At 45.8% G+C, this 22,008-nt stretch overlaps 2 protein-coding genes across 7 annotated transcripts in view; both read left to right on the top strand.

The window, feature by feature from the left end:
• KIF27 (kinesin family member 27) overlaps positions 1-11,601 on the top strand; it is a 47,237-nt gene extending 35,636 nt beyond the window's left edge. For both annotated transcript variants that reach the window (XM_054032921.1, XM_054032922.1), the window contains 3 exons: positions 415-613; positions 2,017-2,181; positions 8,407-11,601. In XM_054032921.1, the coding sequence (XP_053888896.1) occupies positions 415-613; positions 2,017-2,181; positions 8,407-8,870 (828 nt within the window). In that variant the 3' untranslated portion in view covers positions 8,871-11,601. The remainder of the gene's footprint in view (positions 1-414; positions 614-2,016; positions 2,182-8,406) is intronic.
• Positions 11,602-18,144: 6,543 nt separating this feature from the next.
• The window catches only part of GKAP1 (G kinase anchoring protein 1), a 45,264-nt gene continuing 41,400 nt past the window's right edge, over positions 18,145-22,008 (top strand). For 2 of the 5 annotated variants that reach the window (XM_054032756.1, XM_054032751.1), the window contains exon 1: positions 18,234-18,414. Coding sequence is in view for 1 of the 5 variants with exons in the window: in XM_054032755.1 (XP_053888730.1) it covers positions 18,157-18,213 (57 nt within the window). In the remaining 4 variants the exon portion in view is untranslated. Of the gene's footprint in view, positions 18,214-18,233; positions 18,415-22,008 lie in introns of those variants that run through there. The other 3 variants (XM_054032755.1, XM_054032754.1, XM_054032753.1) reach the window with 3 other exon arrangements.

Here is a 22,008-nt window from a genome sequence, read left to right as displayed (position 1 = left end):
ACAACATTAATTTACATTTGGTTCATATTGTTAAGCTTCTTCATAAACGTATGGGCTAGACACATAATTTTAAAAAAAAAAAAAAAAAGTGCAGCAATTTTCATGTTTGTGGAATCCACCAGGAGCAAGGAGGAGCCTTCTCTATAGTAAGCCTTTCATACTCTTGCTGTGGATGTGCAGTCTAGACCATTCTTTTTCCAATCAATGTGTGTATGGCTTAAAGACTTATTCCCCATGGGTTAATGAATATTATATGCATCCAGTAAGTACAATAAAATGTTTTATGAAAAAAAAAAAAGTACATTCCTTCAAGATTTTCTCCTTTTTATTCAAAAAGGGCATTGGCTGAGCCTGTTTCGATTACCCATTACTAGGAATTATTTGTTAATCAAAATAAGAATATTTCTTTATTAGGTTGTTAGCCTACGTGAGGCAGAACGTAAATTACAGCTGCAGACTGAAGAGCTGGAAATGAGAGTCACAGAACAGGAAAACATAATACGTGAACTGCAATCGGCACTCGAACACCTCACGCTGCAGTGTGACAGGCGACTAACCCTCCAGCAGAAAGAACATGAACAAAAGATACAGTTAATATTGCATCATTTCAAAGGTATTTGCTTCTTAGGGTCTGTATTGACAAACACTATTTATTCGCTATTAAAAATATTGCATTTCAGTTGAAACTTCATACATGTGTATCCACAACATACAGTTGTATTATTAAGCAGCCCTGGTCTACACTACAAACTTATGTTGGTATAACTACATTGCTCAGGGATGTGGATTTTCCACACCTGTGAGCAATGCAATTATAATTATATACAATGATAAAAATATACTGATGTAACTCCTGGTGCAGACAGCGCTATGTCAACGAGAGGGCTTCTTCAGTCAACATAGCTACTGCTGCTCGGGGAAGTGGAGTACCTATGCCAACAGGAAAAGCTCTCCCCTCAGCGAAGGCAGTGTCTTCACTTAGGCCTTGGCTACACACGGGTGGCAGCGCTGTGAAGCGCGAGCGTAGTCGCGCCGCGAGAGACCTCTCGCAGCGCTGTATGTACTCCACCCCTCCGAGGGGAGTAGCTTGCAGCGGTGCGAGCGAACGTGCAGCGCTGCAGGCACTGATTACACTGGCGTTTTACAGCGCTGTACTCGCTGCGCTCAGGGGGGTGTTTTTTTCACACCCCTGAGCACAGCAAGTTGCAGCGCTGTACAGCACCAGTGTAGCCAAGGCCTAAGTGCCACAGTGGCACTGGTGCAGCTGCACCATTGCACCACTATAAATGTAGACAAGCCCTAATTCTATTGCATGATAGAAGGTTGGGGCACAGTCACAATAAAAGTTCTGGTATGAAAGGAAAACTCCGTTTTTACACTAGACACAGGAAATTGAATGACCTTTTTATAAACTGTGGAACTTGTTGATATAAATGAGAATTAAGACCATATTTTGCATGTGTTACTCTCAGAATTCTCCCTAAAAAGTCAGTGGTCAAAAGTAGGCGCTGATTTTTGGGTACACAGCTTGAGACATCTTGGTTTTTCCTTTTTTTTTTTTTTTTTTTTTTTGGTCTTGCCAGACATACCGCATATCAACAATTCTTGATTTCAGTTATATTTGTGAATAGGCAAGTCCCAGGTGTCTCCTGTTGGATACCCAGAATCAGTGGTCATTTGTGCGGAACTACTTGTGTGAGTAAAGTGAGCAGGTCTTGGGCCAAAATCTTCAAACTGTGGAGACAATGGCTTTGAGTCCAATCTTTTAAGGTGCTAAGTGTTTCCTAGCTGGGTACCTTCAACTTCCAGGAGACACTTGGATTCTCCCATTTTCTGCTGCTGTGCAGTGGAATCCTGTTAAGAAGTAAATTATAACTTTTACAATGCTAATTCTAAACTTTTGGGGGGAAACTAGCAGTGGGCTGTAGGATGTAGTCTGTAATTTTGTGTTCTGCATTATTATTTGCATCTGTAAAAATGAAAAACATTTTGAAGCTAAAATTAATGTTACCTTAGAACAAGATGGTGAAAGTATTGCAGAAACCCTTAAACTGTATGAAGCTAAAGTCCAACAATTGGAAAAAGACTTGTTCTTCTATAAGAAAACCAGCAGAGAACTAAAGAAGAAACTGAAGGAGCTGGTGGGAGAGTCATTTTATCAGCTGGTGGCACCAACTAAAAGTATGTATTGTAGTCACAATAGAAACAATATACAACTTGTAATAGTAATATTTCAAAAACAGCTAATGCAGAGAGTCTCAAGCTTTGAACTGTTTACATTTGAGAAGACTTGAGCAAAGCAGTTTTTCCTCAGTTTAATTTTTAATGGTGATATCTGTCCAGGAAGATTTATTGTTTCCATTACTTTCAAGTGAAAGAAGGCATTTGTTTCCAGTCTCAATAGTCTGCAATATGTTATACCTTTTAAAATTGCATCAGATTATTATCTTGCTTTTCTGGATTCTAACATTTCAGTATTCACTGTCTCAAATAGAGTTAAAAACAAAGGATTTTTACTAATTGAAAGCTTTCAAATGGTACTGTAGTTGAGCCCACTGCAGGATGTTATTGTAAATGTTGAGGTACACCAGTCCCTTTTTTAGATATGTGGTAGCATGTGATGTGTACCACTGACTCTGAGGCAAGCACTGTAGCTGCTTCAAGTATTATGCTACACAGATATTACTTACCTCTTGGTGGGTTCCCATTGAATACTCAGAGACTTCTAGTAAGTAAAAAAGGAATCTTTACTAGGTCTAGTAGAAAGGATGTAGATACCCTAGGTATCATGGTTTAAACAGATACAATAAAAAGATAAACACATTCGTTCCTAACTTGTCTCTAGAGTACAGCCCAGCAGAGGGGGAACCAAAGGCAACCGTACAGTGGAGGAGCTTCAGGCCTATTACCTAGGGTGCCCTTTCTAGTCCATCCTACCATTAGAGGGTAATTAAGTATTGGCCTGTGTATCCTACTGGCCAATGTTCACTCCTATAGCGTGCCTAGTTGGGGGCCCTCCTCATGTTGTCTTTTTGTAATCCTGTTTAAGTGGTTGCCGGCCTCCTGTCTTCTGGTTACAGGCTACTCCCCCTGACCATCCCTCCAGAGAACCAGATCACTGAGGGTACGTCTATACCCAGCCGTTAGTTCGGCGGCTGGCAATCGAACTTCTGGGTTCGACTTATCGCGTCTTGTCTGGACGCGATAAGTCGAACCCAGAAGTGCTCGCCGTCGACTGCGGTACTCCAGCTCGGCGAAAGGAGTACTGCGGAGTCGATGGGGGAGCCTGCCTGCCGCGTGTGGACAGAGGTAAGTTCGAACTAAGGTACTTCGAACTTCAGCTACGTTATTCACGTAGCTGAAGTTGCGTACCTTAGTTCGATTTGGGGGTTTAGTGTAGACCAAGCCTGATTCTAGCCTGCTGCTCACTGGTCCTCTGTTTCTCCCTGAGCCCGATCAGTTCTGCTTCCAAAATGTCACCTTTTCTGGGCCATTCTGGGTAACATAGTGCCTCCTTTTGGCTGTATGCTGATCTGGGTCCCTGTCTCCCTACTTGTCCCTTGAGTGTCTTATCATAAAATCACAGAATATTGGGGTTGGAAGAGACCTCAGGAGGTCATCTAGTCCAATCACCTGCTCAAAGCAGGACTGTAAGAGGGTCCGGACTCACCCCTGCGGCGCCTCCTGCTGGTCGTCCAGGGAATTAGCTCACCAGCCTCTGGAGCGCCCTCTGCAGGCCAGTGATCCGCCTTTCCTCTTCTCTGGCCCCCGTGTCCCTCCCAGGACCCCGGTGCCCCTTGCTCTGGGTGCTGCCCCCTGGCAATACCCATACAGATGCTAGGTCTCCCCTCCCAGGGGAACCCCCACCCACTAACCCCACCTCACCTCAGGATAAGGCCACTGCCAGTCACCAGCTAGCCCCCACTCTCTGGGGCAGACTGCAGTATAGGCCACTCATCATCGGCAAGGTTGGGTTTGGACCTGCCGCCTTGGCCTAGCCCTGGGCTGCCCTCTGCAACCCCCAGGACCCCTTGGCCTATTACCAGGCCGCAGCCTGGGGCTATCCAGGCTGCAGCTCTCCAGCTCCTCAGCCTTTCCCCAGCCCTGCTCCACTCAGGTACCCTGTCTAGCTCCCTGCAGCCAGGCCCTTCTCTCTCTGAAGGCAGAGAGAGACTCTGCTGAGCTCTAGCCTCTTATATAGGCCAGCTGAAGCCTGATTGGGGCGTGGCCCCAGCTGCAGCCACTTCCCTCAATCAGCTCAGCCTTCATGCTACCTGCTCCCTGGGCTATCTCAGGCCCTTCCAGGCGGGAGCAGGTGTCCACCCTGCTACAAGGACCAAAACCAACTAAATCATTCCAGCCAGGGCTTTGTCAAGCCGGGCCTTAAAAACCTCTAAGGATGGAGATTCCACCACCTCCCTAGGTAACCAATTCCAGTGCTTCACCACCCTCCTAGTGAAATAGTGTTTCCTAATATCCAACCTAAACCTCCCCCACTGCAACTTAAGACCATTGCTTCTTGTTCTGTCATCTGCCACCACTGAGAACAGCCTAGCTCCATCCTCTTTGGAACCCCCTTTCAGGTAGTTGACAGTTGCTATCAAATCCCCCCTCACTCTTTTCTTCTGCAGACTAAATAACTCCAATTACCTCAGCCTCTCCTCATAAGTCACGTGCCCCAGCCCCCAATAATTTTCGTTGCCCTCCGTTGGACTCTCTCCAATTTGTCCACACCTCTTCTGTAGTCGGGGGACCAAAACTGGACGCAATACTCCAGGTGTGGTCTCACCAATGCCGAATAGAGGGGAATAATCACTTCCCTTGATCTGCTGGCAATGCTCCTACTAATACAGCCCAATATATCGTTGGACTTCTTGGCAACAAGGGCACACTGTTGACTCATATCCGGCTTCTCGTCCACTGTAATCCCCAGGTCCTTTTCTGCAGAACTGCTGCTTAGCCAGTCGGTCCCCGGCCTGTAGTAGTGCATGGGATTCTTCCTTCCTAAGTGCAGGACTCTGCACTTGTCCTTGTTGAACCTCATCAGATTTCTTTTGGCCCAATCCTCCAATTTGTCTAGGACACACTGGACCATAGCCCTACACTCCAGCATATCTACCTCTCCCCCCCATTTTAGTGTCATCTGCGACTTGCTGAGGGTGCAATTAATCCCATCATCCAGATCATTAATGAAGACGTTGAACAAAAAACCGGCCCCAGGACCGACCCCTGGGGCACTCCGCTTGATACCAGCTGCCAACTAGACATTGAGCCGTTGATCACTACCCATTGAGCCCGACAATCCAGCCAGCTTGCTATCCACCTTATAGTCCATTCATCCAATCCATACTTTTTTAACTTGTTGGCAAGAATACTGTGGGAGACCATATCAAAGCTTTGCTAAAGTCAAGATATATCACATCCACCGCTTTCCCCATATCCACAGAGCCAGTTATCTCATCATAGAAGGCAATCAGGTTGGTCAGGCATGACTTGCCCTTGGTGAATCCATGTTGACTGTTCCTGATCACCTTCCTCTCCTCCAAGTGCTTCAGAATGGATTCCTTGAGGACCTGCTCTTATGGACGAATCCTTTCCCTCTAGCTCATCTGAGGTGGTGTAATGAGCCAACAAGTTCATTACACTATAGAACATTAGCCACAAATTCTAGTATTACAGGAGATCTGATCTCCTTCTTCGAGAAAGTAACGGACTTATTAGATAAGGGAAATGCGGTGGACCTAATATACCTGGATTTCAGTAAAGCGTTTGATGCTGTACCCCATGAGGAATTATTGGTTAAACTGGAAAAGATGGGGATCAATATGAAAATTCAGAGGTGGATAAGGAATTGGTTAATGGGGAGAATGCAGCGGGTGGTATTGAAGGGTGAATTGTCAGGTTGGAGGGAGGTTACCAGTGGAGTTCCTCAGGGTTCGGTTTTGGGACCCATTTTATTTAATCTATTTATAACTGACCTCGGAACCGATTGCAGGAGTGGACTGATAAAGTTTGCGGATGATACGAAGGTGGGAGGCGTTGCCAATTCGGAGGAGGATAGGGATATTCTGCAGGGAGACTTGAATGAGCTTGTGAATTGGAGTATCAGAAATAGGATGAAATTTAATAGTGAAAAGTGTAAGGTGATGCATTTAGGAATGACTAACAACAATTTTAGTTACAAGCTGGGGACGCATTGGTTAGAAGTAACGGAAGAGGAGAAGGACCTAGGGGTTCTTGTAGACCGGAGGATGACTATGAGTCGACAATGTGACGTGGCAGCGAAAAAAGCCAATGCGGTCTTGGGATGCATTAGGCGAGGTATATCTAGTAGGGATAAGGAGGTGCTGCTTCCGTTGTATAAGGCGCTGGTGAGACCTCATTTGGAGTACTGTGTGCAGTTCTGGTCTCCCATGTTTAAAAAAGATGAACTCAAATTGGAACAGGTGCAGAGAAGGGCCAGTAGGATGATCAGAGGAATGGAAAACCTGTCGTATGAAAGGAGACTGGAGGAGCTCGGGTTGTTTAGTCTGACAAAACGAAGGCTGAGGGGGGATATGATATGCTTGCTTTCTTTAAATATATCAGAGGGATAAATACAAGGGAGGGAGAGGAATTATTCCAGCTTAGTACTAATGTGGACACGAGAACGAATGGATATAAACTGGCCGTGGGGAAGTTTAGGCTTGAAATTAGACGAAGGTTTCTGACCGTCAGAGGGGTGAAATATTGGAACGGCCTTGCGAGGGACCTGTCTGGTTTTAAGATTAAGTTAGATAAGTTAGATAAGTTTATGGAGGGAATGGTTTAATGGTAAAACATATTAGCTGAGGAATACCGAGCAATGGTAGGTAAATAGTATAATGGCTAACAAAGGTTAGGCTGGAGACTCTTGCCTACATGCTCGGGGTCTTACTGATCGCCATATTTGGGGTCGGGAAGGAATTTTCCTCTAGGGTAGATTGGCTGAGGCCCTGGAGGTTTTTCGCCTTCCTCCGCAGCGTGGGGCAGGGATCGCTAGCAGGAGGGTTCTCTGCCAATTGAAGTCACTAAAACACAGGATTTGGGGACTTCATCAGCAGAGTCAAGGGAAGGGTAGGGACGGTTTTGTGGCCTGCAGCATGCAGGGGGTCAGACCAGATGATCATAATGGTCCCTTCTGACCTTAAAGTCTATGAGTCTATGATTCTAATTGAATGTGGAAAAGACTATAATAGAGGTTTTTAATTGTTAGATAAGCACACCTTTCAGGACGAGTGAATTTCTCCAAAAACTATTCCTGGCCATGTAATCAAATAAAATGCATGAGCCCTGGAACAGTCTAATTTTTCTAAATACATTTTTGATGGGAATGATACAAAATCCAATAGTGGTTCAGTTTTCTTATAATATTACCATTAAACTTCTCACCTTGCCTTTCGTTTATTCTTGGATTTGTTGTTGTATGTGTTCATGCAACAGAATAAAATCTATTTTTTCTGATTTAAATTTATTGGCCAGATTTTCAAAAAAGTCTAAGAAATGAACATGCACATTATAATTGAACTCGCAGATTTGTGCATTTGCTTGTATATCTACAAGAGTAATTTTAGGTGTTGCTTTTGAAAACTTAACCCCATTATGCATCAGTCCATTAGGTCAGGTGCACTTACAAGTTAAAATGGTGAAGAGCCAGGTATAAATGCCTAGACCCAGGGGTTCTCAAACTATGAGTCGGGACCCCAAAGTAGGTCACAAGCCCATTTTAGTGGGGTCGCCAAGGCTGGGGTTGGCTCTGGGTCCCAGCAAGTCTGAAGCTCAAGCCCAAGCCACACTGCCTAGGGCTGAAGCCCAAGCCCCACCACCCAGGGCTAAGGTTACATATCCTCCGCCCAGGGCAGGAGCCTTTGGGCTTCAGCTTTGCCCCCTGCCCCTGGGGCAGTGGAGCTCGGGGTGGGCTTGGTCTTCGGTCCTCCCTCCTGAGGTCTTGTAGTAATTTTTGTTGTCAGAATGGGGTCACAATGCAATGAAGTTTGAGAATTGCTGGCCTAGGTGGATGGAAGTAACAGCTAGTTACCTTCTGTCATTATACATGAGATGTTTGTTTAGCAGGCTGTAAAAAATGCCACCAATGTTGCGCAAAACCAATGTTGTGTTGTCTCTCTCGCCAACAAAAGTTAGTCCAACAAAAGATATTACCGCACCCACCTTGTCTCTCTAATATCCTGGGACCGACACAGCTACAACTACATTGCATACACCACTGTTGAATGGTTATTATTGGGGCCAGTTTTCACATTTAATCTTGTTAATGCCCTAAGACTATATGTCCTAGTTAATGTTCTGTAAAACAATGTTTCCTTGACTGGGAGGATTCTCATATGAATTGTATCCTAACCGTTTGCTTCTCGGAAAACTTCCTTTTAGATGATGCTGCTGCTAACAGGATACTGAGCCAAGAAGCAGAAGTTTCTTCAGAAGAATTCAAATTGACGTCCAAACCTGAAAGCAACAAACAATCAGGAAAACTAAGACAAACAGACAGCCCAGCAAGTGGTTTAAGGTGGTGGCAGAATTCATACAAGCTTGAAGAAGATGTTTCAGAGCTAGCACACAATAGAGGGTGTTTATCAAGTAGTACTGAAGACCAAGCAGGACCAGATGACGTACGCTCTTCAAAATCTCATCCTCAACTATTCTCTCATTCTCAGACAAAAGAGATCATAACACAGCTTCAAGGAGTGACTCCAGTAAAACTGTCTCGCCGAGAATTACGGCATATTCCAGCATCCGAACTATCACTGAGGCGCTCCAGCCTTGGAGGCAGTGTCAATTCTGTTGCTGCAGATTCCATTGAAATGTCCAGAAAATCTAATGACTTCAAGATATAGTTATTCTTTGACACATTTTTAGCAACACATGCTACTGGAATCACTGTATTACATTTCCTTTATTCATGCACTAGTCAACTAGCAGCCACAGGTGAATGAACCATTGTTCTGTAACTGTTGCTATTCAGAACACCAGAGATCATATGTGTTTGTTGCGCTTATGCAGTTTCAAAGAATCTGAGACCCTTTCTTATTGGCACAACCACAAACAGGCACATGATTAAAAAGCTTCTTATTCCTGAGAGGAAAAAAAAACTTTATATTCCTTGGTTTTCCAAATAACTCTAAAAGTTATGGTGCGTTTTTCAAAAGCTAACATTAGTGAAGATTGAAGACTATTGAATTGTACAAGAATATTCTGTGACTAAGGTAATTTCACTTTAATGGTTTATAAACACATTAAGGTCCATGGTAATTTGCAAAATACATAGTTTAAAAGCTTGGCTACTGGACCTGCACCTAGTAATTGGCAGTGACTGAATTCCCATCTATACATAGCATATGCTTGATATCTGAGTCAGGGTCTAAAACTATGTTTGTTCCTCAAAAGGTATATGTAAATATTTCAAATAATTTTTTTTTCCTCAGCATTTAATTACTTACTCTTATGTAAGAATTATATTGCATGAGACAAACATGCCTTAAAAACTGTTTTAAAGTCTTTTTCTTTACATATTTATATAAATTTTTTTTAAGCTCTGTGCGAAACAAGTATTATGCCTTATTTGTGAAATAGATGCAATTACTTATTTCACTTTTTGTGTTTTTTGTTTGTGGGCTTTTTTTTTTTAAACATTTGACATATCTAGCTTTGAAGTGTGATGTTTGTGTACTATTGAAATGGTAAAATATGGGACGAAAAATTCAGCATCTTAAGGTAAGCCAGCAGTACAATATAATACATTGTTATTGGTAATAGTGGTTCACAACTTTTCATTTAGAAGGAAATATAAATCATTCTTTTAAAATCCAAATCTACTTCAGAGTAGAGAGTACACAGATCCATTGCTTTACAATTAGTTTGTTTAGTTCTGGATAATAAGTTGAATAGTGTTTTGTAAGAGAGCAGTGATCATTGACAAGAAGCTAGTTAGCTGAGCTGACTTGAAGGCAGAGGCCAAGGTTTTTGAATTTGAGTGTTATAGGTTAGGCACCTACATTCATATTTAGGCTCCTAAGTAAAAGTTGACCTGACTTTCAAAGGTGATAAGCACCTCAGAGCTCAGCACTTTTGAAAACCAGGCCATTTTTATGTAGGGACCTAACTTTAAGCACCCATATTTGAAAACTTTGTCCTGAATTATTTGCTGCACTTAGCAACAGTAAATCTATCCAGTCTGAACTGAGATTATTTGCTGATATACTTAAGGAATCTTGGATTGAAGCCTCCAGTACACAGTACATGACCACTGAGAGAAAGAGAACTTCATTTTCCCATGCTTCAGGCCATTAAAGGCCTTTCTGCAGAGCAAATTTTACCATGTCAAGAGACCATGTTGTAACATGTAACAGCTCTGACTGTCTTATAACACAATTGTTGGTCTTTTCTGTATAGATTGCACAAAACTGTATTATAACCATATTGATGAACCATTTTGCAGCCCCGTAATGGCCTATATAATTGTATCCTTGAAAACTGGACTTATTACATATTGTTCTGTAGAATTGTGATATAAGAGATTTGGAGGTTTGTTTTTGTTTTTTTTAATTGGTTGGTGGTTTTGGTTAGGAGTTTTTACTACACTGTAAGTCTAAATAATTGAGGCTTAGTAATGTTAAATTTTATATAAATGTATTTATTATTCATAACTTAATACATGTATGCTAAAACAATACATGGAAATACAGTAAATGTATTAAAAACCTTAATTTCAGTTTTCTAAATCACAGTACCAGCTATATGAAACACACCTGTTAAAGACACATACTGAGCCTTTATCATATACCTCAAACTGTCTTGTGTGTTAGCCTGCATTTAAATAGATCTGATTTGATTTTGCTTTGTATTTTACACACCAAAAACAAACAAACCGTGTCCATATGGGCTCAAAAAGCAGACTAAAATGTAGGATAGAATGATTCAGTCACTACTGAGTGTCACTAGATGCTCTGTGAATTTCTGTAGGATTGGGTGGGAGGTTTATTTACTTATCCAAGCATAATGGGTATTAACTTATAATGATCTTTAAAACCTGTTGCAAGTTTTAAAAGATGTTTTACCTACTTTATATCAGATTTGGTTCCACGGCACATTGTGCATGGTGTATATATTTCCTCATATAGTAGAAATTGCATTTGTCCCTCTTAGTTTTAGATGTATTGAATGGGTTTGAATGGAAGACTTGGAACTACTCAGCAGAGAAATGGAAGAATTATGAGCTTTGAATGGGTTCTGGCAATCTATATATGAAAACAGAATTAAGAGAGCCTGAGACAAGGGTAGCAGTGACACAGGGAGGAAAAAACAAATATGCTAAATAAATGATTAAATTCTGATTAGTATAAATATTTGAGTGAAATTAGAGCTGGTGTGAACAAAACATTCTTAATTTTTCCTCTCCCACTACATGAGAGATTCCTGGTTTTTATTGGTAAATATAAGAGGGATTACAAGACTTTCTTTTAAGTCCCACAAAGCAGCCATTTATTGGTTGTCTTTGTATTGTCTTAATGTTATTCACTAATTGGCATTTATGGCCTATATTGACATTTCACTAATGTGCAATATGGGAGTAAAAAGAATGTGAGGGTTAATTTACAGTGATCTATCTGGCCACCATTCTTCTGACAGTTGCTTCAGCTGTTATGTCAATGGTAAAACTTAACTGCAAAAAAAGAGACAGACCTTTAAAAACTGTTTGGTTGCTTGGGTAGCACTGTGCATTTGAAGTTAAGCTAACTTGATTTGCAATCCAAATTCTAGATTTATTACAATATCTAAACACAATAGTGGGTGCTGGAGGTCTATTGCTTTTTCCATTATAGACCCGCTTTTTTAGGAGTATAGACCGGGGTGGGCAAACTTTTTGGCTCAAGGGCCACATCGGGGAATAGAAATTGTATGGCAGGCCATGAATGCTCACAAAATTGGGGTTCCGGTGCGGGAAGGGGTGCAGGCTCTGGGGTGGAGCAGGGGATGAGAGGTATGGGGTGCAGGAGGGTGCTCTGGGCTGGGAACGAGGGGTTTGGAGAACGGGAGGGGAACCAGGGCTGGGGCATGGGGTTAGGGTGAGGGGAGAGGCTCATCAGGGGGTGCAGGTTCCAAGCGGTGCTTACCTCAAGTGGCTCCCGGAAGCAGTAGCATGTCTCTCCTCCGCTCCTACACGGAGGCACAGCCAGGCGGCTCTGCACGCTGCCCCAGCCGCAGGCACCGCCCCTACAGCTCCCATGGAGCACGTAGGAACCGGAGTGGGGCCATGCTGCAGCTTCTGGGAGCCACATGGTGCGGCCCCGACCCAGTGCCCCGGCTTTAGCGCCAGAGCGAGGCTGAGCCGCATGGTGCAGCCCCTGACCCAGCCGGAGTGGGGCCAAGCCGGGTGGTGCAGCCCCAACCCTGCACCCTGGCCGGAGCACCGGAGCGGGGCCAAGCCATTGGTGCGACCCCTGACCTAGCGCCCTGGCCAGAGCGGGGACAAGCCGCGTGGTGTGGCCCTCGACTGTAGCACCGGAGCGAGGCCGAGCCGCGTGGTGCAGCCCCTGACCCAGCGACCCAGCGGGAGCCGGGCCAAGCCGCGTGGGGTGTGGCCCCAACCCTATGCCCTGGCTGGAGTGGGGCTGAGTCGCATGGTGAGGCCCCCGACCCAGTGCCCCGGCCGGAGCAGGGTCGAGCCACGTGGTGCGGCTCGTGGGCTGGCTTAAAACGACTTGCGAGCCAGATCCGGCCCACTGGCTGTAGTTTGCCCACACCTGGTATAGACCATAGTGAAATTAATCTCATGCGTATGTTCTGCACAAGGCTCTGTGCACCCACTTAAACAATACATTAAGGGTTAAATCCCTGTCCCATAAATCAGTGGGAGTTTCGCTGCTGTCTATAATAGGACAAGGATTTGGTTTTGGGAACTTAAGTTGAGCTTTAAGAGGCACCTAAGACTTCATATACATCTCTGCATTACAGTGAGTTTCACCCTGCATGAATCATTTTTAGTCATATTGGGATGACATTTGGTACACAAATTCTGCACAAAGGCAATTTTATTAGGTGGAAAATGGCTTAAATCAGTTCTTATTTGTTGAGGAGGATTATTCTGTACTGGTTTCAGAGTAAGGGTATGTCTACACTACTCACTGGATCGGCGGGCAGCGATCAATCCAGCGGGGATCAATTTATCGTGTCTAGTCTAGACACGATAAATCGATTCCCGAGTGCTCTCCCGTCGACTCCTGTACTCCAGCGCAGCGAGAGGCACAGGCGCAGTCGACAGGGGAGCGGCAGCAGTCGACTTACTGCTATGAAGACGCTGAGGTAAGTAGACCTAAGTACGTAGACTTCAGCTACGTTATTCACATAGCTGAAGTTGTGTAACTTAGATCGAGTCCCTCCCAGTGTAAACCAGGGCTAAGTTTGATGATATTCTTATTTTCAGCCTCTAAGCACTAAACTTCTGAATTTAATAAATAAATAAATGGTTAGGCACTTCTTTGTGGTGCCTTTTTGGTATTTTTTCTCTTGTTTTAACTTAAAGGACAAGTTATTTAATCTTGAAATGTGAATACTGCACAGGCTTTCCAGACATTTCAAGAATTATAATTCCTTCCTATGCTAATCTTTAATATGACAATGATCTCTTTCAAGATGGAACCCTAAAAATCTCCCAGCTGAAAACAGCTAACACAGCTCGCTCTACATGAATAATATTAACCTTTGTCTATATTATAAAAACTTGGGATTGCTGGCATGTTTGTAGTCTAGAGGTGTGCTACACAAGTGCTTGCAACAAAGCCCAATTGTTGCCAAATCATTACAACTGCTCTTACTTCTAGCCAGGCTCACCACTGCATTGGGTCACCCTGTACTAATCCAGGCCTAATATAGACTAAAATACTAGTACTGCAGTTGCAATGTTAGAATTGGTCCTCTCAGCAAAATCCCATAGTGCTTTTATACTACCCTAGTTCCCACTCTATGCAATGTGCTATTTCCTGTATTCCTTTGTTTTGAGCTGGTGAAGCTTCTGTAATCTTACGCTCGTGAGTTTTCTGTTTTATAAGGTGTAATTGAGGCACGCAAGATATTTTTGTTTCAAAACATATTTTGATGCAATAGCAATGCCATATAACTTTTCTAAATACAGCAAAAAATGGTAATAGCCAGTTTGCATTTTTAAAAAAATAGAAGTACATCACCTATCCAAGTGCATTGTTAACACAAACCTTAGCTTTGGGGAGCTGTGCTAGGATCTATGGGACAGGTACCTCTCATGCACAGATATTGCAATGATTAAAGGAAATGATGTGAGTTTATGCTAGCCATGTTCGATGTATTTCACAATTACAAGATCCAACAGTTCAGTTAACTGTTTGAAAACTGTAAAGGTGTAATTGTGTAGGGTAAACAAATTGTTACATTTTCAATTATATAGGAAATTGTTGTGGGAGGCGCAGGCATCTCCAGTGGTGCCCATGATCAGAAGGAAATGTGGGTACAAAACCAATATTATTCAAGAAAAAGTTAATCCAAAAATGTACTAAAATGTTGTTAAAATATAATTTAAAAAATGTGAAATGTGGTATAAAAAAACCACCTTATTGAAAATGTAAATAAGCTGTGAGTTCTGAGATAATTTCACTTTGGGAGGAAGAGGCAATACAAAAACTTTTATCAAGAGCAAGAGCTGTATAAACAAATGGCATTTTAAGCAACCAACATGTAACTCCGTTTGAAATGCTTTAGGTCACATAAGTATAAGGACGGGTAAAAGCCTGCTATATATAGAAATTTGGGATTTCAGTAACTATTAGATGCAAAGAATTGTACTAGAGATAGGATAGTGGTAAATTTATTTCCAAGTGCTAAACTTGACAATGCATCATTCCCAAAAGACGATGTAGTGCAGGTCTGCACAACTCATAAAGCAGCAAGGGCCATATTACTCCAAAGAAAACAGCTGAGGGCCGAAACCTCCTGGCCCCCCAAAACACCCCCCCCCGTGCTGCCCAACTCCCCCGCAACACACCCACCCACACACCCACCCACACACACACACACACACACAGTGCCACCCAGCCCTGCGGCAACAACCCCCCTCCACTGCTGCCCACCCCACAGAAACAAACTCTCTCCTTCCCCAGCGCCGCCCCGCCAAAACACCAGTATTGAACCTTGGTAATATGTTATAGCAGGCCCCCTAAGGTAATATAATTAAGGTAAAAGAAAAATGTCTTTTTGCTAGAAGTAGAGTAAGATCTTCCCCCCCACTTTGTAATCAATTACCCTGTTGAATGAATGAGGTGTAAATGAGGAAGGCGTGGAAGGCAGGCACCTCCAGACAGCTGCAACCCTTGGAGAGGGGATGGGAGCCAGACCAAGGACAATCAATCTGGTCTAGACGCAATAAATCTATCCTGGATTGATCCTGGAAGTGCTTGCTGTCGATGCCCATACTCCAGCTCGGCGAGAGGAGTACGTGGCATCGACGGGGGAGCCTCCCTGCCGCGTCTGGACCCGCGGTAAGTTCGGACTAAGGTACTTCGAATTCAGCTACGTGAATTTGCGTACCTTAGCCTGAAGTGGGGGGTTAGGGTGGACCAGCCACTGGTCTGACTACAGAACAGCAGACATACTGACGGCCTTGGGCGATAGAAGCAAGCACCTTCCTTTGGGAACACCCTCTTTGCAGTATTAGGACAACCCCCAGCCCAGAGAAAAGCAGCAAAAAGGACCAATTTTTATAAGAGACAAGATCAGTAGAAAAGCTCAGCCACCGACTCACCAATCGCCTCCAAGTATAAAGCCTCCCTGCCACTGCCCACCGGCTCAGCATCCTCCCACTCCCCCCTGGCTCGCCTCCTCAGCCCCTCTCCCCTGCTGCCGGCTCACCTGTCCCCCACTCCCCCACCACTGCCCACCCACTCAGCTAGTCATCCCCCCACCCCCCCGGCTCGCCTCCTCAGCCCCTCCCCGCCGCTGCCGCCAGCTCACCTGCCTGTCCGCCATCGGCTCGTCTGCTCTCCTTGCTGCCAGCTCACCTGTCTGCCCGCTGCTGGCCTCTTAACTTCTGCCGCTGGCTCACCCTCACTCCCTAGCCTGCCACTGCCCTCTTCACTACCCTGCCGGCCAGCCAGCTGTTGGCTTGCCCCATCCCGCCGCTTGCCTACTCACCCTCTGTGGGCTGCATAGTGGCAACCCTAGGGATGATCCCCCTCACCCCCACACCGAAGATCGAGCTAGGAAACCATCCCTGGTTTTACAGCAAGGTTGTCCATAGTGATGCAGGACTCTGCAAGAGCTGACCTGAGCCTGCATCTGTTGAAGGCAAAGTGCACCCCTGTCATGCTGATGGTGCTACTGCGCAGGGCGCTGACAGACACAGCAGAGCGGGCCCTTGCCACCAAGCTGGGCTGTGGTGGCCCAGTACCAGCTCCCTCCCTGGCAGCAGAGCTGGCTGGGAAGCAGGAGGGGGCGGGGCCTATGCCGCGGCCTGGCTTCCATTTCCCACCCCCCGTCAGCATCATCCTTTAGCATGGAGATGGCATGTGGCTCGGCAGGGCAGCATATGGTTACTCCGGTACATGTAGGAAGTGAAAAGAATGAGGAGTACTTGTGGCACCTTAGAGACGAACACATTTATTTGGGCATAAGCTTTTGTGGGCTAAAACCCACTGCATCTGATGAACAGGGGCGGCTCCAAGCACCAAGTGAGTGCCTAGGGCAGCAAGCTGCGGGGGGCGGCTCGCCGGTCGCTGTGAGGGCAGCAGTCAGGCAGCCTTCAGCGGCATGCCTGCGGGAGGTCTGCCAGTCCCACGGCTTCGGCAGCAATTTGGCAGTGGGTACGCCGAAGGCGCGGGAGCAGCAGACCTCCTGCAAGCATGTCACTGAAAGCCACCTGACTGCCGTGCTTGGGGCGGCAAAATACATAGAGCCCTCCCAGCTGATGAAGTGGGTTTTAGCTAGGGTTACCATATTTTGTGCCTCCCAAAGGAGGACACTCCACGGGCCCCCAGCCCCGCCCCTGCCCCCGCCCCAACTCCGCCCCCTCCCCTGCTTCCCGCAAACATTTGAGTCGCGGGAAGCCTGAAGCAGGTAAGGGGGAGTGTGGGGGGAGGAGGCGCGGCCCAGGCTGGCCCCGGCCCTGGGGTGCCGGCCCCGGGCCCGGCCCCCGGCCGACCACCTCCGGCCCGCCCAGCACTGCGGTCCCCGGCCCGGCCCCCAGCACCGCACCGCCGGTCCCCAGCCCGGCCCCCGGCCCGGCCTGACACTGCCGGAGCCCCCGAGACCCCGGCCCGGAGCCCCCGAGCCCCTGCCGGAGCCCCCGCGCCCCCGCCGGAGTCCCTGGGCCTGGCCCCGCCGGAGCCCCCGAGCCCCCGCTGGAGTCCCCGGGCCTGGCCCCACCGGAGCCCCCGCTGGAGTTCCCGAGCCCCCGGCCCGGCCCCGCCGGAGCCCCCGGCCAGGCATCGCACCGCCGGCCGGCCCCGGAGCCCCCGGCCCGGTCCGGCCCCGCTCCGCCGGCCCGTCCCAGCCCCCAAACCCCCGGCCCAGCCCCTGGCCCGGCCCCCCCGATTTTCCCGGACATGTCCGGCTTTTTGGGCTTTCCCCCCGGACGGGGATTTGGAGCCCAAAAAGCCGGACATGTCCGGGAAAATCCGGACGTATGGTAACCCTATTTTAGCCCACAAAAGCTTATGCCCAAATAAATGTGTTCGTCTCTAAGATGCCACAAGTACTCCTGTTCTTTTTGCTGATACAAAAACAACAAGGAGTCTGGTGGCACCTTAAAGACTAACAGATTTATTTGAGCATAAGCTTTCGTGGGTAAAAAACCTCACTTCTTCGGTTGCATCCGAAGAAGTGAGGTTTTTACCCATGAAAGCTTATGCCCAAATAAATCTGTTAGTCTTTAAGGTGCCACCGGACTCCTTGTTGTTTTTTGTAGATACAGACTAACACGGCTACCCCCTGATACTTTGCTGATACAGGCTAACAGGGCTATGTGGGGAAATGGTGCTTCATCAGAGACAGCCTTTTTCCCTCGACTCGTCCCCGCGGCCGGCTCACTAGGCATTTTGAGCCAGCCTGGCGCCCGTACCCGCTCTGGGTGGTTGCCCTCCGCTCGGAACTGTGCGTCACATGTCGTTTTTATTGCGCACGCGTTGGTACCGCCGACCCAGCCAACCAGCGAACGAGGTAAATAAACAAACCCGCGAGCGACCAGCGTGCCCCCTCCCTTCGCCACCGCGGCGCGAGCTCCTCCGCAACTGCCCGTCCCTCGAGCCCCGTTGTAACCGCCTGTTAGCAGACAATAGTCACACTGACAGTCCCGCCGCCGCTGGGGACAGAGCCGGAGCATCCCCGCCCTGGAGAAGGAGTGAGTGCTGCGGCCACACAGTATGTCCATCCGCCTGCCTCCGCGGGCCCCCGGGGCTCAAGTTGCTCTATCGCGTCCCCGCCCCTCCCCCTGGCGCCGATTCCCCTGCGCAGATGAGTATCCCGCCGCCCGCTCGCAAGCTGCGGCCTCCCCGAGGAGGAGGGACGGGCCCGGGGGGACTCTGCCCCTGCCGGAGTGGGGCCTGGGGGGGGGGGGGGAGAGGTGTTACTGGCGAAGAAGCCGTTTGCGTCCGCGGCACTCGCCGCTGCTCTCTCGCCAGGCCCGAGGGAGTGCCGGGCTCGGGCGCCGCTCTGCGGCTGCCTCTCGGGTGGGGGCTGCGGTCTCTAGCTGCTCCAAGCGCTGGGGGTAACTGCAGCCGGGAGAGCCCTGCCGGGTCACGTCGAGTCTGTTCCCCTCCGGGGCCGGTCCGCCGCCCTTGCTTGAGACTTGTAGGGCTTTGTTCGCTCCGCAGCTAAATCCTGCCGGTGCTAACGTGGGCGTCTTGGTAACTAACCATCCCGCAGCCGCGTGGGGATCCCGTCGGGAACTGCCCTGAGGTTCGGCCTTCGCTGGCCCTCCTGCTGCCTCTAGGTGCCCTCTCTTGAAAACAGTGACTTTTTTCTAGCGTTTGGCCTTTTCGATACGCACAGCTCATTCTCTGCCCCCGGTCGGTGCTCGGCCAAACTCTGCCTGTTACCGCTGGGCCCCAGGATATGTAAAATAAGCCCCGTGAGTTCACACGTTTGGAACGTTCACTGTGTGCAATGGAAACGTCACCTGTTTGGGGCCTTTCCCCAACGCTTGAGCCAAATCCCTTTAGATGTGCTCTGGGTCACTGCAGATGGAAAAATACTAATGACTCTTCTTTAAACAAATCTAACTGAACATTTTTACAGAAGAATACAAGAAAAATTGCTAATGTTTGAAGCTTGAGATTTTGCTTGGTCATAGCAGACAATGAGCACTAATGCCTCTGCTTGGCTGGCAAAAATGTTTTGGATTTACTAAAGATATAAGAGTTGTTTGTATGGGTATGTTTTTGGTAAAGGAGTGGTGCATGGATGCATGGTAAGTTGAGTATGACCTTTCAAAATTTGTTTTCCTAAACATTCATAACTTTTAAAAATTAGGAAACTGATTTTCTTAATCTTGGATTGATTTTAAGTCTCAATGATGTATCCCAAAACAAATAATGGGTTAGGGAAAACTTGTCTGATGGTTGTACAGTTATGAATATTTAGGATATTTATGACTACTTAGTGATCAGAATCCTGAACTAAGAAAAGCTTAACGAAATCCAACTTGTATTATATCATCTCTTGCCCAGCTACGTCACTTGGCTCTCCTGCCACCTTTTTGACCACTTACATGGTATCTCCTGGTATTTTTTTCCAGTTTAAACCTAAGACCTTAGATCAGTTTAAACTTTTTACGACTGAGGCGCCAATCCTGCAACAAGCTCTACAGAGGTGGATCTCTGAGCCAGACTCCTTTGGCTTCAGTACAACTCTGTGTTGGTACAGGGGTGGAGCTCATTGCAGAATTGGGGTCTAAGACCTTATAGGTTTAATCTGTTTAAGCTGCTCTAAAGATTTAGAGTGATTTAAGCTACTTAATGCAGATTTAAGGTCTCTGATAAAACTACAGAAAAGGGAGGATTTAAAGATAGAAGAGCACTGGTCAAGTGGCAGGAGGTGTTTTTCTTGAGCTGCACTCATAGTTATATGAATGCGAGACAAGGCAATGTGCATAAGGTCTCCAGTAATAAGATGCATTGAACTTTGGCTGTTTGGTGCTTCTTAGTGCAGAGTTTACTAATGATGATGATCAATGCCTGTTAGTCTTTGACTGGTATGTGTTAGAGAATTGGGGACTTTTCTTTTGAAACAAAATGCCCTACATATATACACACACTGGAAACTAAATGTAAAAAAAACTAAGTTAATGGACTGTTACAGTTGCACGAAGTACCTAAGACAGGAAATGTGAAAGTTAAGGTTGTAACGGCCCTTTTGCGCACATGCATTTGAGCTCATCACACATGATCATAACTGCTCATGTGTATTTCCAGTTGTAAACACTGCTATGTTGTATGGCAGAAATAGTATGTCATTATGCTAAAAAATATTTTGAGAGCTTAGAAATGTGAGTTTAAAATAAACCTTTAAAATAAACAAACCTACTTTTCAAAAGTGATAGTATTTTTGAGTGTCTTAATTTTTGGCTGCCCAGGTGTGACTCCTTAACAGAGTTGGACATTAAGAAGTTGCTTGCTGTGCACTATATGAAAATCAGGCCCATTTAAGGTATCTTGGGTAGAGCATCCAAAATCACTTATTTTTTTAGAAAATCTTGACCAAAATGAGTAGATTCAGTTTGGTTGGATCAAAAATGAGCAGTTTTTAAATGGCAGTTTCTGTTCTTGCATGGATACATTGTTGTTTGCTGTAAAAATAAAATAAAACTTCAAAACATTTTAGGAAGGAATAAATAAGACTGACCACCAGGATCAAGTTCCTTACATTTATAATATACTTTTAGTAAATAAAACAATTCTAATGATGATGGTTACAAACTTGCTGTCAGCCTGCTTGATATACATTATACAACAGTTTAAAAGGAGATTGCCATGGTATTTTTCTTTGCTTTCTGCTCATAGCTCCTTGGATGTTTAAAATTTAAATCTGTTGCCATAACATTTCTGTCACAAGATGGATTGTTACAGTGCTGTTGTTCAGAAGTTTTCAGATGCTGCTAATTTTAATGGAAAGTGTGTTCATATATAAAGGAATCTACTGACTTTGCAAATGAATAAGAAGGGAAATGGGCTATATTTTAGATCTGCTAATATTGTCTCCCTGAAACAGATTTTAAATGTTGTGCTCCTATTGGCTACTGTGCTGACCTTTAGAAATATAAAAATATTCTACTAACACTAGATCATATCCATGGCAATTTGAAGTATCCAACATAGATGTGCAGTCCTTTTCCACACTATGCTGCCTCCTAATCTCTATTCAGGGACCCTTCTAATGCAACAGTTTAAAGGGCATAAATACATTCCCTTCTGGAGCTAGGAACAATAAACGAAGAAGATGAGGGAGGGAAAGGTTTCTATTAGAAATATTTTTTTATCCCAAAAAAAGACATCAGCTTCTATACTTACTTTTGTTGGAAATAAGCTCTTCACTCAGATACTGAATAGTTTTGAACATTGTGCAAAGGCAATCTGAGTCAGGGTAATGCAGATGGCAGTGTGAAACAGATGGCAGATCCTCTGCGTGGACTCTGTTAGAGGTCGTTGAGATGAAGCCTAAACTAACAAGTTATCCAGGTATAGGGTAGACATGTATGTTCTGGCACCTTAAGTCGGCTGCCATACCAATGTCTGATTTTGAGAACATTCAGGTCCAGGGCAGCAATCTGAAACTTGAGCTTTCTGATCAAGGAATTTAACTTTGAGATCCAAAACAGCCTCTGACTCTTTTGAGGAATCAAAAAGCATTTCTAATAGAAACCCTTTCCCCCTCATATTATTCTTCTGTTGTTCCCAGCCCCAGAAGAGAATGCATTTATGCCCTTCATACTGTCTCATGAGAAGGATCCCTGAAGAG

This window comes from Malaclemys terrapin, chromosome 6 (assembly GCF_027887155.1).
Source record: "Malaclemys terrapin pileata isolate rMalTer1 chromosome 6, rMalTer1.hap1, whole genome shotgun sequence".
Taxonomy (NCBI): domain Eukaryota; kingdom Metazoa; phylum Chordata; order Testudines; family Emydidae; genus Malaclemys; species Malaclemys terrapin.
The sequence above is the reverse complement of the archived record's forward strand: the minus strand, read 5'-3'. Positions and strand labels throughout refer to the sequence as shown.